The sequence below is a fragment of the Lacerta agilis genome, chromosome 8 (genome assembly GCF_009819535.1).
Source record: "Lacerta agilis isolate rLacAgi1 chromosome 8, rLacAgi1.pri, whole genome shotgun sequence".
NCBI classification, from domain to species: domain Eukaryota; kingdom Metazoa; phylum Chordata; class Lepidosauria; order Squamata; family Lacertidae; genus Lacerta; species Lacerta agilis.
In genome coordinates this window covers 78,869,373-78,884,236 of record NC_046319.1, presented here as the reverse complement: position 1 = coordinate 78,884,236, position 14,864 = coordinate 78,869,373, and the positions used below count along the sequence as shown (strand labels likewise).

Here is a 14,864-nt window from a genome sequence, read left to right as displayed (position 1 = left end):
CACAGAGAGAGAGACATCATTTATGTATTCTTTAGCCATCCCTCTCGGGATCAGTATGAACGGGTGGGGGGCATCGCTGGATTAGCATTTATCTGAAAACCTATGAGTTCTGGTGCCGTAGAAACATAACGGAGAACTGGACTCTGAGTCTATTTTTAAAACTTCTCCCCCTCTCACTCCCATATGAGGAAATACTTCAAAATTGGAGACAGCTGTTGCTGCCGCTAGTGAGAAAGGGAAATTATATGCAAACTTCTTTCTTTTCTTTTTGCTGGAGGATAACCTTGGATTTTGATTTGTTTTTTTTTTTAAAAAAAAAACAACACAAAAGAATCCTATACTTTGAGATAGTGGGATTTTCACCCTTTCAGTTTTTTCCAGGGACCACCTCGGGCTTTACTTTGAGCTATATGAAAACTAGTTTGCCGAAGCACGGAAGAAATATGTGAGACGTTGCACTATGAGGCTGAGAATTCTGCTGTGGAGAATCTCAACCCCCCCCCCCCACATCAGCTTTCTTTTTATGAAGACAAGTTTCTGTCCCTCATGATAAGCCTGGAGGTGCGTGGGCAATGCCTGAAGTCTCAGTTCGTGCAGGTTTCAAAATCCAACTTTCCTTCAGTGCAGGATTCTAAACTACCTGCAGCAGGGAAGACATACTGACCACAACTTGACTTCTCAGCAAACTTGATTTGGCCCAACATTTGGTTTCAGCAGTCATTGTAGGAAACCACAGCTCTTTCCCAATCAGGGATGCCTCTATAAAGCAGAGATCAATCATGTCCTTCTGCCTAGTTTCCAAATTGCTAGACTGGGGGTGGGGTGGGGGTGTTGAGGGGGGGGAGCGTAGGGTTTGCGGGTGGGAAAAGGATAAAAGAAATTGCAAAGCAAACATCTATACCTTTTCTAATTCCAGAAGGTGGAATCTCAGAACTTGAATAGCTTGGATCATCTGCAATTATAAGAGAGAGAAACTAAGTCGTTGCTAAATATTGGTGACTATATTACTTTTCTTAGACTGTGATATTGTTTTCCCTGACAGGACTCAAGGTGGCTTACAGATAAAATCAAGAACTGCTAAAAACATAGAATGGAATAATCCATCATTAAAAAGCAATTAAACATTGGTAGAATTAAAACTATATGCATATACAAAACCTGTTTATAAATACACCAATAATTACAAATGAAAACAGCATGGCACCAGCCCTTTAACTAAAAGCAGTCAATTCCCAAAAGCTTGTTGCTGCAAAAAGGTCTTCACCTGCCAACAGAACGACAACAAGGAGGGGAGCCAGGCTAGCTTCTCTAGGGAGAGAGCTCCAAAGTCTGGGAGCAGTCACTGAGGAGGCCCTGTTCCACCAAGCCTTCCTGTGAGGATGCGGGATGGAGAGAAGGGCCTCCCCTGAAGATCTCAAAACCCAGGCAGGTTCACATGACAGAATACGGTCTTTCAGAGAGCTTGGGCCTACATGGTGTAGGACAGGAGTCGGCAAACATTTTCAGCAGGGGGCCGGTCCACTGTCCCTCAGACCTTGTGGCGGGCCAGACTATATTTTTTTGGGGGGGGGTGGAAATGAACGAATTCCTATGCCCCTCAAATAACCCAGAGATGCATTTAAATAAAAGGACACATGCTACTCATGTAAAAACACGCTGATTCCCGACCATCCGTGGGCCAGATTGAGAAGGCGATTGGGCCGGATCCGGCCCCCGGGGCCTTAGTTTGCCTACCCATGGTGTAGTGCTTTAAAGATCATAACCAGCACTTTGAACTGTGCCTGGAAACAAACCGGTAGCTGGTGGAGCTTTTCCAACAAGGGAATCGTCTGCTCCCTCTAACCGGCCCTGGTCAACAATCCAGCTGCAGTTCTTTGAGCCGGTTGAGGTTTCTGACCATTTTTCAAAGGCAGCCCCATATAGAGCATGTTACAGTCATTCCAATGGGGTGTAACTTAGGCCTGTGTCACTGTGGCCAAATCAGATACAATAAACCCTCAACGTTGGTGTATTTAACTTGTGCACACAGGACTGTCTTAAGCATATGCGGCACTGGGGTGCAAAGATCCGCCCGGCACCTCCCCCCCAGTGCCCAGTCCCAAGGCGAGCAGGAGGGCGGAGCCGGCTGGCAGCCTCAGTGTCTCGCTGGCTCAGTTGCCCCCGAACTCATGGCGCAGAGCCACCCGCAGCAAAAGAGCCCGTCGTGGCACTCCGACCGACGGGTGGGCTCTTCCCCGGACTCAACTCTCGGGTCCCAGACTCTTGGCCTGGCGCCCCTGAGAGCCCAGCGACCTGGTGTTCCGCACCCCTAGCGCCTATGGGTAATACAGCCCTGTGTGCACATTCAGCTTTATGCACCTGGCAAAAAAATATATTTTAAAATTAGAAAGCGGGTGGGCATCCCACCCGCCATTGCACCCATATGCTCTGTGTCAGGATATTATTACAAGCCGAGCTGCAAAAGCTGCAGCAGCGAGGCCAGGCACGACTGTGTCTGTTTTTATTCTGTGGGAAAGCCACTAGTCCTAACAGCTTTCCCACACCGTGATGTTTTGTACTTTACTATTGTACTTTACTTTCGTTTCTGGCTCAGAGATGCTGGACACCCTTATGCACAGCTCTGACTTACCGAGCTTGCAGCAGAGACATACTCTGCAATTTATCTGCAATAAAGTAGTTTTTAGCCTTAATGGCTTGTGTGTGTTGTTCTTCACGCTGGAGACCATGCACAATTTAGACTTTAGGCATGATCACCGGAACATAATGCCCTCCCACTGTAAACGATAATTCTCCATGGAGAGTAGTTTATGGGCTTACTGTATCACAAGGAAGGAGTGCAGCTGATACACTAGCTTATTGTGTACATATGGTGGACAGAGTAAGTCTCACTGAAGATCCTGGCTTGCTTCTGAAGAAAACATGCATGGACTGAGGCAAACGACTTCTTAAATCCATGTTCGGAGTTAACCCGTCTCATCTGCTGTGGCAAACACATCCTTCCGGGAACCAGGGTGCAGTTGGCAGGACACCCACATTTGTGTCGCCACAAAGGAGGAGATGCACCCCCAAAAAAGGGGGAGGCGAAGATAAATTGCGCAAATGTCAACTGATATGGATTTACCTATTTATGAGTAATAACTGCAGGTGAAACTCGAAAAATTAGAATATCATGGAAAGGTTAATTTCTTTCAGTAATTCAACTTAAAAGGTGAAACTAATGTATGAGATAGACTCATGACATGCAAAGCGAGGTATGTCAAGCCTTTATTTGTTATAATTGTGATCATTATGGCGTACAGCTGATGAGAACCCCAAATTAACAATTTCAACTTTGGGGTTTTCATCAGCTGTGCGCCACAATCATCACAATTATAACAAGCAAAGGCTTGACATTCCTCGCTTTGCATGTCACGAGTCTATCTCATATATTAAACTCCAGTAGCTAATGAAAACAATTGCTTATATAAATGGATTTTTCCACAATATTCTAATTTTTCGAGTTTCACCTGTATAATGCTGTGGTTAGGCTAGTGGGCGAGGACCTGGAAGACCAGGGTTCAAATCCCTGCTCAGCCGTGAAATTCACCGGGTGGCCTTGGGCCAGTCGCTGCCTCTCATCCTAACCTACCTGGCAGGGCTGTGGAGAAGATAAAACGGGGAGGAAGAGAACCACATAGGCCACCTTGAGCTCTTTGGTGGAAACCTGGGCTAGAAATGAAAGGAAAACGTCTCCCCAGAGTGAGGAAGACTGTAACCAGGTGAGCTGTGGGCCTGCTCAGTCGGCTGCCCAGGTGTTGCTTCAAGGCCTCTCCCTTCTTAGAGTTATTTATCTCTAAGCTGGGCTTGGACCAGACAGCCTTTCAAATAGAGACTCTCCTTTGTAAAGGAGAAGCCATCAATGGCTGCTTGCCAGGAAGAAATACTTCTGAGTACCAGTTGCTGGGAGCCGCAGGAGGCGAGATGGCTCTTGTGCTTGGGTCCTCCTTGCACGGGCATCTGGGTGACCACAGTAAGAACAAGACACCGGACTGGATGGGCTCCCTTTGGCCTGATCCAGCAGGCTCTCCTGCAGGACACGTGGCTATCCTAGTTACAGGTAGGTAGCCGTGTTGGTCTGCCATAGTCAAAACAAAATAAATAATAATTAAAATATTCCTTCCAGTAGCACCTTAAGAGACCAACTAAGTTTGTTCTTGGTATGAGCTTTCGTGTGCATGCACACTTCTTCAGACACACAAAAGCTCATACCAAGAACAAACTTAGTTTCTCTAAGGTGCTACTGGAAGGAATTTTTTTATTTTATTTTGTTGTGGCTATCCTAGTTAAGGCTGAGAGGTGGCGGCTTGCCTAAGACTTCCTAGCAGTCTGACGGCTGCAGCAACTGTAGAGCCAGGGATTTTATTTGCTCGGTTTTGCTAAGCAACTGGCCTCTGCATCACCCTCAACAGGAAGGACCCAAGTTGTGTCCAACTGGCTAGCAGGCAATGAGGATCACTGGCAGAATCATTGGCAGGCCAGCTGTTCAGAATCCAGATTTGGCTCTGCTGGCTGCCATTTCCGGCCCACTTCTGTAAAGAAGAGTTTGGATTTGATATCCCGCTTTATCACTACCCGAAGGAGTCTCAAAGCGGCTAACTTTCTCCTTTTCCCTTCCTCCCCCACAACAAACACTTGGAGGTGAGTGGGGCTGAGAGACTTCAGAGAAGTGTGACTAGCCCAAGGACACCCAGCAGCTGCATGTGGAGGAGCGGGGAAGCGAACCCGGTTCCCCAGATTACAAGTCCTCAGCTCTTAACCACTACACCACACTGGTTGTGAAGGAATGGTGCTGTGTGTCTAAGATGGGCGTACGCCCTTTCTGTGTTGCAGGACTACAACTCCCATCATCCCTGACCATGGTGGGTGAGGCTGCTGGGGAGCTGGAGTGCAACAACATCTGGATGGCGCGCGGATATTAATCGATTTATTAATTGATTCATCGGCTTTACATAACACCTTTTCCTCCAAGGAGCTGGAGGTGGCGCATCTGCGTCTTTCCCTCTTCGTTTAATCCCCACAACAGTCTTGTGAGGTAGGATAAGCCTGAGAGGCAGTGACTCACCCAAGGACCTTCATGGACAAGTGAGGCCTTGAACCTTGGTCTCCCAGATCGTGGACCAATACTCTAGCCACTACACTACACTTTTTCTGAATGGAGGTGTGAAAATACTTCGTGGTCCTATGCCGAGTAGGCAAGGCTGGCAGACGGACAGGGGAAATGCAGTTTAAAAACTTAAAAGAAGAAAAGAAAGAAACATCCTTACCAAGTTATCCAGCTCAGGATTGGAAGAAAATAAAGGTTTTTCTGTCCTAACCTAAAAAAATGGGCATTTCGGGATGGGAAGGGGGAACAGAAGAAAACAGAAAGCGTTAGTACAGGGGGAGAAAACATGATAGAGAGAAATGTAAGGAATCGATGCGCATCACTGAAAAATCTGTTTCTCTCATTTCCCAGAAACTGTAAAGAAACGGCAAAAAAATGTGACTCTCGTCTCCCGAGAGCAGCAGCTGGCAGGAGAACGTATATTTCACTTTCAAGAGTTTGCAACCTCCCTCTCTCCACCCCCCCCCCCTACCCCCAGTAGCCCCCTGTGCTTTTAAAATTCCTCAACATTTCCCCCTCCCTGTATCAAAATGCAAAAGTTTAGTTTCCCCCTCCACATGTCTCATTTAAGAAACGAAAGAGACGAGAGAGAGAGAAATCCCCGGCAGTAAATAGTTTCAAGGCACTAAACAGACCCAGGCGTCTGGCCTCATCCTCCAAATTCTGGGATAGGGCTCCGCCAACTTGGAGAATCAGAAATTCTGGTACCCGGATGGGGCCTTTAAGAGGAGATCCAGAGGGAGCTGCATAGGGGTGTGTGTGTGTGTGTGTGTGTGTGTGTGTGTGTGTGAAGCCCCAGTTTGGGCAGATCTGGGGTTGGAGCACAGGGCAAAAGTTGTTTATTCACCTAAGGCGAAGTTTGCCTTGCTGGTGCCTTCCAGATGTGTTTGGACTACAAATCCCATCAGACCCAGTCATTCCCAGACATCTGGAGGGCACCAGCTTGGCAAAAGCTGATCTTGGGAGTATTTTATTTTATTTTATTTTATTTTATTTTATTTTATTTATTTTATTTATTTTATTTTATTTTATTATGATGGCGAGTGAGGAGGACTCCTCCATTTCCCCTTTTGTAGTTCTGGCAACTGGCTGAAAAGATACAAGGGTGGGTGGGGGGGAGCTAAATCCTAGTAAAAGGAATTTCCTAATTCCCAGCTGTGTCTCAAGGACAAACAGCACATTGCTAACACATATAACAATGCCTTATGCCTTTTTTTTTAAAAAAGAGGGGGGGTTAGAACTGAGAAAGACCAGTTTCTTAACCGTTTCTCGGCTCACTATTCCTCTGCATCAGTTTGCTGCCTATAACCCCCCCCCCAATATCCCCAAAGGCTTTTCTCCCCATTGGGGGCACTTCCAGACTGTCAGGTGGGATTCCATCACACAGCGGCAAATTCAGGTTGCCCAGTTTATTTTATTTCAACTGGCTCTGTATGCTGCTTAACACCATAAAACTCAGGTCACACAGTTAAAGTTCGTTTAGGACCACTCATGCGACAAACTCACTTGTTTGTTTATCAAGCATTCGTTCTGATTTGCTTGCAGGGGAGGTTAGGTGACGTTAACATAGACACATAGAGTTGGAAGGGACCCCTAGAATCATCTAGTCCAAACCACTTCAGTGCAGGAATCTCAACCATAGCATCCTTGACAGGTGGCCATCCAACCTCTGCTTAAAAACCTCCAAGGAAGGAGAGTCCACATCCTCCCGAGGGAGACCGTTCCACTGTCCAACAGCTCTTACTGTCAGAAAGTACTTCCTGATGTTGAGCCGGAATCTCCTTCCTTGCAACTTGAATCCCACCGTTTCCAGCGCCCGCTTACCGAGCTTATTCCTTGCACTAGAAAGTCTGGCTTGGGAGGGGGCAAGTGGGTTTGTGCGAAATAGAGGGTGCCAAATCAGCTCTGATTGTGCCTCCTGAACTTGCCACCATGTGGAGGAAGCCTAAGGTAAAGGTAAAGGGACCCCTGACCGTTAGATCCAGTCGCAAACGACTCTGGGGTTGCGGCGCTCATCTCGCTTTACTGGTCGAGGGAGCTGGCGTACAGCTTCCGGGTCATGTGGCCAGCATGACTAAGCCGCTTCTGGCAAACCAGAGCAGCGCACGGAAACGCCGTTTACCTTCCCGCCGGAGTGGTACCTATTTATCTACTTGCACTTAGTGCTTTAGAACTGCTCAGTTGGCAGGAGCTGGGACCGGGCAACGGGAGCTCACCCCGTTGCGGGGATTCGAACCGCCAACCTTCTGATCGGCAAGCCCTAGGCTCTGTGGTTTAGACCACAGGACCCCCCGCGTCCCATATGGTGGAGGCCTACCTATAATGAAAGCAACACTACAGAAGCGCCCTTGGCAGGGAGATGTACAGGAAAGGGTGGGATAACATGTGCTGAACACAACCAGTGCCAGATTTGCGTATAAGCTAAGCAAGCTATAGCTTAGGGCCCCACTCTATTGGGGGCCCCCAAAAAATTAAAGGGGGAAAAAAACTGGATGTACCTTTCCAAATATAAGATAAAAAACAAATAAAATAAAACCCACATGCAGCAACAGTGTTTCATGTTTTGTAGGCTCCTATGATGTAAGTAGGGACACAGATGGCGCTGTGGGTTAAACCACAGAGCCTAGGGCTTGCTGACCAGAAGGTCAGCGGTTTGCTCGGTCCCTGCTCCTGCCCACCTATCAGTTCGAAAGCACGTCAAAGTGCAAGTAGATAAATAGGTACCGCTCCAGTGGGAAGGTAAACAGGCATTTCCGTGCGCTGCTCTGGTTCGCCAGAAGCGGCTCAGTCATGCTGGCCACATGACCTGGAAGCTGTACGCCGGCTCCCTTGGCCAGTAAAGCGAGATGAGCGCCGCAACCCCAGAGTCGTCTGCGACTGGACCTAACGGTCAGGGGTTCCTTTACCTTTACCTTTAATTGCAATAAAGGAAGAAAAGGGTTTAGCTCCCATTTCTTCCTCCCCATGCTGTTTCTCCACTCTGTACAGTACAGTGGTACCTCTGGTTACGAACGGGATCCTTTCCGGAGCCCCGTTCGTAACCCGTGACGTGCGTAACATGAAGCGCCGCGTCTGCGCAGGTGAGCGATGCGATTCGGCGCTTCTGCGCATGCACAAACCGCAGAAACCGGAAGTAACACGTTCCGTTATTTCTGGGTTCGGCGCATTCGTAGCCCGTGTTTGACGCATCCTGAATCATTCGTAACATGACGTACAACTGTATTCTCTACTCCTGAGAGAGCTTTTTCTTTTCAAGTGTAGAGACCTTGCTACAGACGCTAGGGTTGTACAACCTACTTTGCTCCCCCCACCCCCACCCCAAAAAAACCCACACACATTTTTTTTGTTCCATCCTAGGCGATTCTTGGCTTCGAGCTCGCCTTCCAACGAAATGAGGGAGAAATTTGACCTCCATAGATTCATCATATTGGTTAACTGAGCGATCATTCCAACAGTGGACTTTTAATCAAAGAGGTCCCCGTCTCACAACCTTGATGGAACCTACGAGCTTTGCCAGAGCTTCACTCTCTTCTGCCCGGCTGCCAGAACGGAAAAGATATAAAGGCAGTAGGACGATAAAAACGTGGGGTTAAAAGAATATAAATGTCCCTAATTTCCATACAATCAGACTACAAGTATGGCGCTATGCATGTCCCTGGAGGTTGGGCAATTGCTTCTCATCGAGAAACAGCAGGCAAGGAAACCCCATCAGTGGGGATCACGGCGGTCACATGGGTGTGGGTGGGTGTAACCCTTTTCTCCTGCATCATGGTCCTAAAGAAAATCACCTCTTACCTTAAGCCAGGCACGTCCAACAGGCGGATCGTGATCTACCGGTAGATCACTGGTAGATCATTGGCTCCCCCCAAAGAAGCTGAACAAGTGTGGCTCCCCTTAAAAAAGCTCAACATTTTGCCTCCTCCCTGAAAAAACTCAACAACTTTGAGCCGAACCACCCCCCCCCAAATGGGCCTTCCTCCTTCCTAAAAAAAACCTCAGCAACTTTGACCTGAATCCCCCCAAAAGGGGGTAGATCACTGCCTGTGTTTAACTCTGTGAGTAGATCACAAGATCGCAGTCTCTTGGGAGTTGGCCACCCCTGGCTTAAGCCATGGAGCTATGCAAAAGACCAGCATGGCTTTCTGCACTGCAAGGAAAATCTGCATTCATTAGTGGAGGGTACTCTGCCTCTCAAAGGTGTAAACCAGCCTTTGAAGGCTGGACCTCGCTTAACTTTCCTCTCCCTCTAGCAGTGGGATTACAACTCCCATCAAACTTGACCACTGGCCATGCTGGCCTGCTAAAAATAAAAACTTCCTCCTTGTTTAGGCAAGTCTACCCAGACATGTGATTTCATTATGCATGCATATATATATATATATATATATATATATATATATATATACACATATACATACACACACACACACATATATATTTTAACCGCTGGTTTTCTCTGCACACGAAAGCTCATACCAGGAACAAACTTGGTTGGTCTCTAAGGTGCTACTGGAAGGAATTTTTTTATTTTGTTTCGACTATGGCAGACCAAGACAGCTACCTATCTGTAACTGGTTTTCTCTGCAATTTGATCATTTTATCCTGCTTCCTGTTCTGAAAGCTTGTTTTTTCTTAACGAACATTTTACACCATTTCGTGCAAACAGCTTTGAGCTGATATTCTGGCGTATAAGACTACTTTTTAATCCAGGAAAATCTTCTCAAAAGTCGGGAGTCGTCTTATACGCCGGGTGGAGAATCTGCGGTCGAATATATTTCAAACTCTATATTTTAACTGGAAAAGTTGGGGGTCGTCTTATACGCCCAGTCGTCTTATACGCCGGGACAATACGGTATAACTCTTTGTCAAATGAAATAAGAATAAGGAATGGCTAACAAATTTATGAGCTTTCACTTTGTTGGATGCATGAAGTCTCGAAATTTTGCCATTGATAAAGAAGTCATTTTGAAGGAGCCGCAGGACTCTCCACTGCCTCTGGCGAGTTAAGAGCTGCCTTCGGACACCCAAGTCAGGAATCTTTTTCTAGAACCTGGCTCTTAATTTTTATTTTTTTAATTTTTTTTTAAAAGGCTACAAATGCATACAAGTAGGCAATTTGGCTAAGGAACCTTTTTAAGGAGCGGTAGAAGATTTATTTGCACGGCTAGCCTCTACGTTCCTACTGCCGAGCGTTCCCCGGATCTGCTCTCTCCCTCCAGCACCTCTCATTCTCCAGAAACCAACCTGTTTGGCAAAGACGGCGATGTCTTCGTTGAAGGAATCCGACGAGCAGACGTCCCCTCCCGGATACGAGCCAGAAGTGTCCCTGGGAGAACAGGTTGCCAGCTCACATTTTTCAAAGACCAGGGCCAGCAGCGGGAATAAGGGATGCCTGTTACACAAGAGGAGATGTTCAGGGCCCAGCAGAGAGGGAGATCCAAAGACACTAGCCAACATTTCAGCTCGGAACAGAAACTAGGGCACGGTGGGTTTGGAATGGAGTTGGAGACTCGGAGAGCACAAGCTTTTCTTACAGAGCCTGGTGTTTCCCCCCTCGTTTCCTGACTAGCCACGCTGCCAGCATAAAAGGGAGGCAAAAGGACCCTTGGTGTTCGAGACCATTTGAAAGGAAAAAACAAATTACTGTACATTAAATTCATGGAAAATTGGGGGGGGGAGTTGCATTGGTTCTCGGTATTTACTTTCCTCGGCCAGGCAGCGGTGGGAATGCTTGCCTGGGGGGGTCATAGGGTTGTCTCCAACCAAGTTCTACTCGGAGTAGAATTATTGAAAATGATGGGCCTTAGTCCTGCTGCCCAGTTTCAGTGGAATACTCTGAATAAGACTTGACGCTGGATACAGCCCATAACCTGAAAACCCATATTGCTGCTCTCTTCGTGCCATCATGGCTGATTTATTAACTGCCTTCTAAACCACCATCTCCAGGCATATAAGACAAAAACGGGGGGGGGGGGGACACAATAATAATAATAACAACAATTGTATTATTTACAATCTGCCCATATATTAACGCAAGACTAAAATCCTAACAAGTGGACATTTGTGGTAAAGACCCATTTGCTCATCCAGGAAAGCCTGTCGAAACAAAAATGTCTTGGAGAGACGGTTGGAAACAAACAAAAAAACAAAACAATCACCTGCATAAATAATAATAATAATAATAATAATAATAATAATAATTTATTTGTACCCCGCCCATCTGGCTGAGTTTCCCCAGCCACTCTGGGTGGCTCCCAATCGAGTGTTAAAAACAATACAGCATTAAGTATAAACTCTTCTCTAAACAGGGCTGCCTTCAGATGTCTTTAAAAATAGGATAGCTGCTTATTCCCTTGACCTCTGATGGAAGGGCGTTCCAGAGGGCGGGCACACTACCAAAAAGGCCCTCTGCCTGGTTCCCTGAGACCCACTATCCCCCCCATCTCAACGTCACATATGGGCCCCAGGACCAGCCTTGAGAGGCTCTGTAGGCAGTAGAAGACACATGGAAACCCAGAAAACTATTATCAAGGATCGTGTCTGCCCATATAAGGCATCTGCTTGCCATCTCTTACATCCCCCCTGGCCCTGCATTGGCCCACCAGCGCTGGAGACCTCTAAGCCGGGTTTGTGAACTAACAGACTCCATCAAACAGTCTCTCTCTCGCTCTCTATTTCTTTCTTTCTCTCTCTCTCTCTCTCTCTCTCTCTCTCTCTCAGTGTGAAGGCTGCAGAAGTCCTGTCTGGGATGTGGCAGAAGAAGAAGAAGAAGAAGAAGAAGAAGAAGAAGAAGAAGAAGAAGAAGAAGAAGAAGAAGAGTTTGGATTTGATATCCTGCTTTATCACTACCCGAAGGAGTCTAAAAGCGGCTAACATTCTCCTTTCCCTTCCTCCTCCTCCACAACAAACCCTCTGTGAGGTGAGTGGGGCTGAGAGACTTCAAAGAAGTGTGACTAGCCCAAGGTCACCCAGCAGCTGCATGTGGAGGAGCGGGGAAGCGAACCCAGTTCACCAGATTACGAGTCCACCACTCTTAACCACTACACCACACTGGCTCTCCACAACATGTTCACACCTCAAAGTCACCACAGTGTGGCATTGTCAAGATATCAACCTGCATGTGTTAAGGGAACTCCCCGCCCAGTGAATAAAAACAGCAAGGGCCCGTGTGTGTGTGTGTGTGTGTGTGTGTGTGTGTGTGTGTGTGTGTGTAAAAAAAAAAACAAAACCCAATTCCAAAATACTTAAAATCCATGCAAAAATTGTGATTTAGAATCTCGGTCTACGTGCCAAGTAACGTTCTGGAAGAAGAGCAAATTCTGGAAGAAAAACGAGAGAGAAGTCGTTCAAAGGCGGTCGGGGGAGGGGAGGCAGTATGTGGATCTAAGAAACTGTTTCTGATAGGATCACAGTTATTTCAAAGAGCTCATTTGGGGGTACAGTGGGGAGCTCACTTCCATCCTGTTCTGTGATTTATGTCTTATGAGCAATGTCAACTGCAAACCAGTAAAGGCCATCCCTCGGCTGCTTCCCCCCCCCCCCAGCACACACACTTTCCCCCTAGATTTGAATGGATAGCTAGCAAGACAGAGTGTTCCCAGCCATACATTATACAAGTTCACGCACCATATGTTACACAAATATTTGTAGCTGAGGCCCAGCACGGTGTAGCTGTTAAGTGAGCGTCTCCACGGAACTTTTAGATCTCATATGTAAAACAAAACAAATCCCCCGCTGCCCCCCCCCAAGAAAGATGGGAAGGCCAAATCCTGCAACATTTCATCTTCTCTCTCTCCCTCTCTGCCCCACTGCAAATTCCAAGAGGGATTTTTTTTTTTTTTGGCAAATTAAAACCATTGCCAGCTGTAAGTAGGGATCTGGGGGTAGGGTGTTGCAGGGCTGGGCATGGCGGAGGGGGGGGGAGCAAATAACTTTTATGTCTCGTAGGGTGGAAAAAATATATACTTGCTCTAAGACGGCTGGAAAGCTTCAAACCGTACAGCGCAAGTTGAAGAGGAAAGGAAGGGAAATCCATCATGTTCCTCTTAGGCCAGTTGCTCCCCCCACCCCACCCCACCCCCAGTGACGCTTTTAAACCAGTTTCTGCATTTCCCAACCTTGCTGGGGAGGGGGCAGAGCATTTTTGATTTAGGAACCAGATTCTACAGTGATTTCTGTCCTGGGCTAGAACTGGCGAGGGAACAGAATGCACACCGAAGGGCTCTTAGCCTTTTTCGTGAAAATGAGGGCCAGTTGTGAGGAATCCCAAGTGCTGTGAGTGCTCTTGTGTTCAGATTGTGGGGCTTCCCATTGGGGCATCTGGTTGCCCCCCCCCCCCGTGTGAATGAACAGGATGCTGGACTAGCAAGGCCTCTGGCCTACAAGGCTTTTGTGCCGTCTTCAGAATCCGATTCTCAAATACTCTGGCTGATAACCCACAGTTAGGAAGAGGAACACTGGTTTTATTTGGGGTTGGGGGGCTCGATCTGAGCTTTCCATACAAAAGTGCAAGAATTCGGTTCTCAGTGTCCTTCCCCTTAAGCTTTTCTTCTTAAAATGTAATTTTCTTTACACTTGAAAAGAGATATTTATATAATTATCCAACACAGCAAATATTTAATCATTCGCTATATATGTTTTTTTTTAAAAAAACCAACCATGCAGAAATATTACATTTCCCAATAATCGGGTTGTTGAGAAGCTGAAGAGGGTGGGGGAATCTTAATTGTTCCCGCCCCCCATGGGCACAGGGAGGGGGTTTCAGAAAGGGGTAATTCTTCTCTTCCACCAGCCTTTCCCTCTCAAAAACAAACATACACCTTTCTATTCCTAATGACAGAGCTGTCAATTGGCTGGGGTGTAGGAGAGAAAAGACGCAGCCCTGTTACGCCAGCCCATAAATCTCCCTGCAGGGGCAAAAGATGTTAGCTGCGAGAAATCTTTTGACACTCCCCCCCCCCACCCCAAATCCTGAACACAGACGAGGTCCCATTGAAATCAGTGGGACTTACATCTATATAAACATGCATGGGATGAGAATGCCCTAAGGACGACGTTGTGTATTGTATTTTAAGCACAAACCTTTAAAAAAAATGCAGCGTGAATACAAAAAACTTATGCCCCATACATGGAGCTGGGATTGGCTGCAGATCCGCAATGGCTTTGGCCCCAGCCTGGTGGAACACTTTATCGCAGGAGACCAGGGCCCTGCGAGACTTGACATCTTTCCGCAGGGCCTGCCAGACGGAGTTTTTCCACCTGGCCTTTGGTCCGGGCCCAGTTTGACCCCCCCTCCATGGGACCCTGTAAGTTACCTCTTTGGCCCTTTTATCGGCTCATGTGGGACCAACATGGGTATCTGGCCCTGATGAATACTTGAGGTTCCCGACCCCTATGGTTGCAATTCATGGTTAATCATTTAATTTTATCCTGATTCTAATTTTTAAGCTGTATTTTAATCAATTATTTGATTGTGTTTTAATGTATTTGATATTTGATGTTAGCTGCCCTGAGCCCGGTCTTGGCGGGGGAGGGCAGGGTATAATTAAAAATTTACTTACTTACTTACATTTGGTAGCAAACCCCAAATTTACATCTGTGCGGTGTGAGCAAAACAATTGTTCATTAATGAGTTACCACCAAGTTCAGTCCTGTGCCTTTTAAAGAAGGGTCCTGTAGCCCAGTCCTAACCCACGTTGATGGGGGATTTACTCAAGTCCCA

At 47.0% G+C, this 14,864-nt stretch overlaps 1 protein-coding gene across 2 annotated transcripts in view; it reads right to left on the bottom strand.

The window, feature by feature from the left end:
* The window catches only part of MEIS3 (Meis homeobox 3), a 67,756-nt gene that overhangs the window by 42,977 nt on the left and 9,915 nt on the right, over positions 1-14,864 (bottom strand). For both annotated transcript variants that reach the window (XM_033158491.1, XM_033158490.1), the window contains exons 3-5: positions 10,388-10,535; positions 5,304-5,354; positions 902-952 (exon numbers count right to left, since the gene is read on the bottom strand). In XM_033158491.1, coding sequence (XP_033014382.1) covers positions 902-952; positions 5,304-5,354; positions 10,388-10,535 — 250 coding nt within the window. The remainder of the gene's footprint in view (positions 1-901; positions 953-5,303; positions 5,355-10,387; positions 10,536-14,864) is intronic.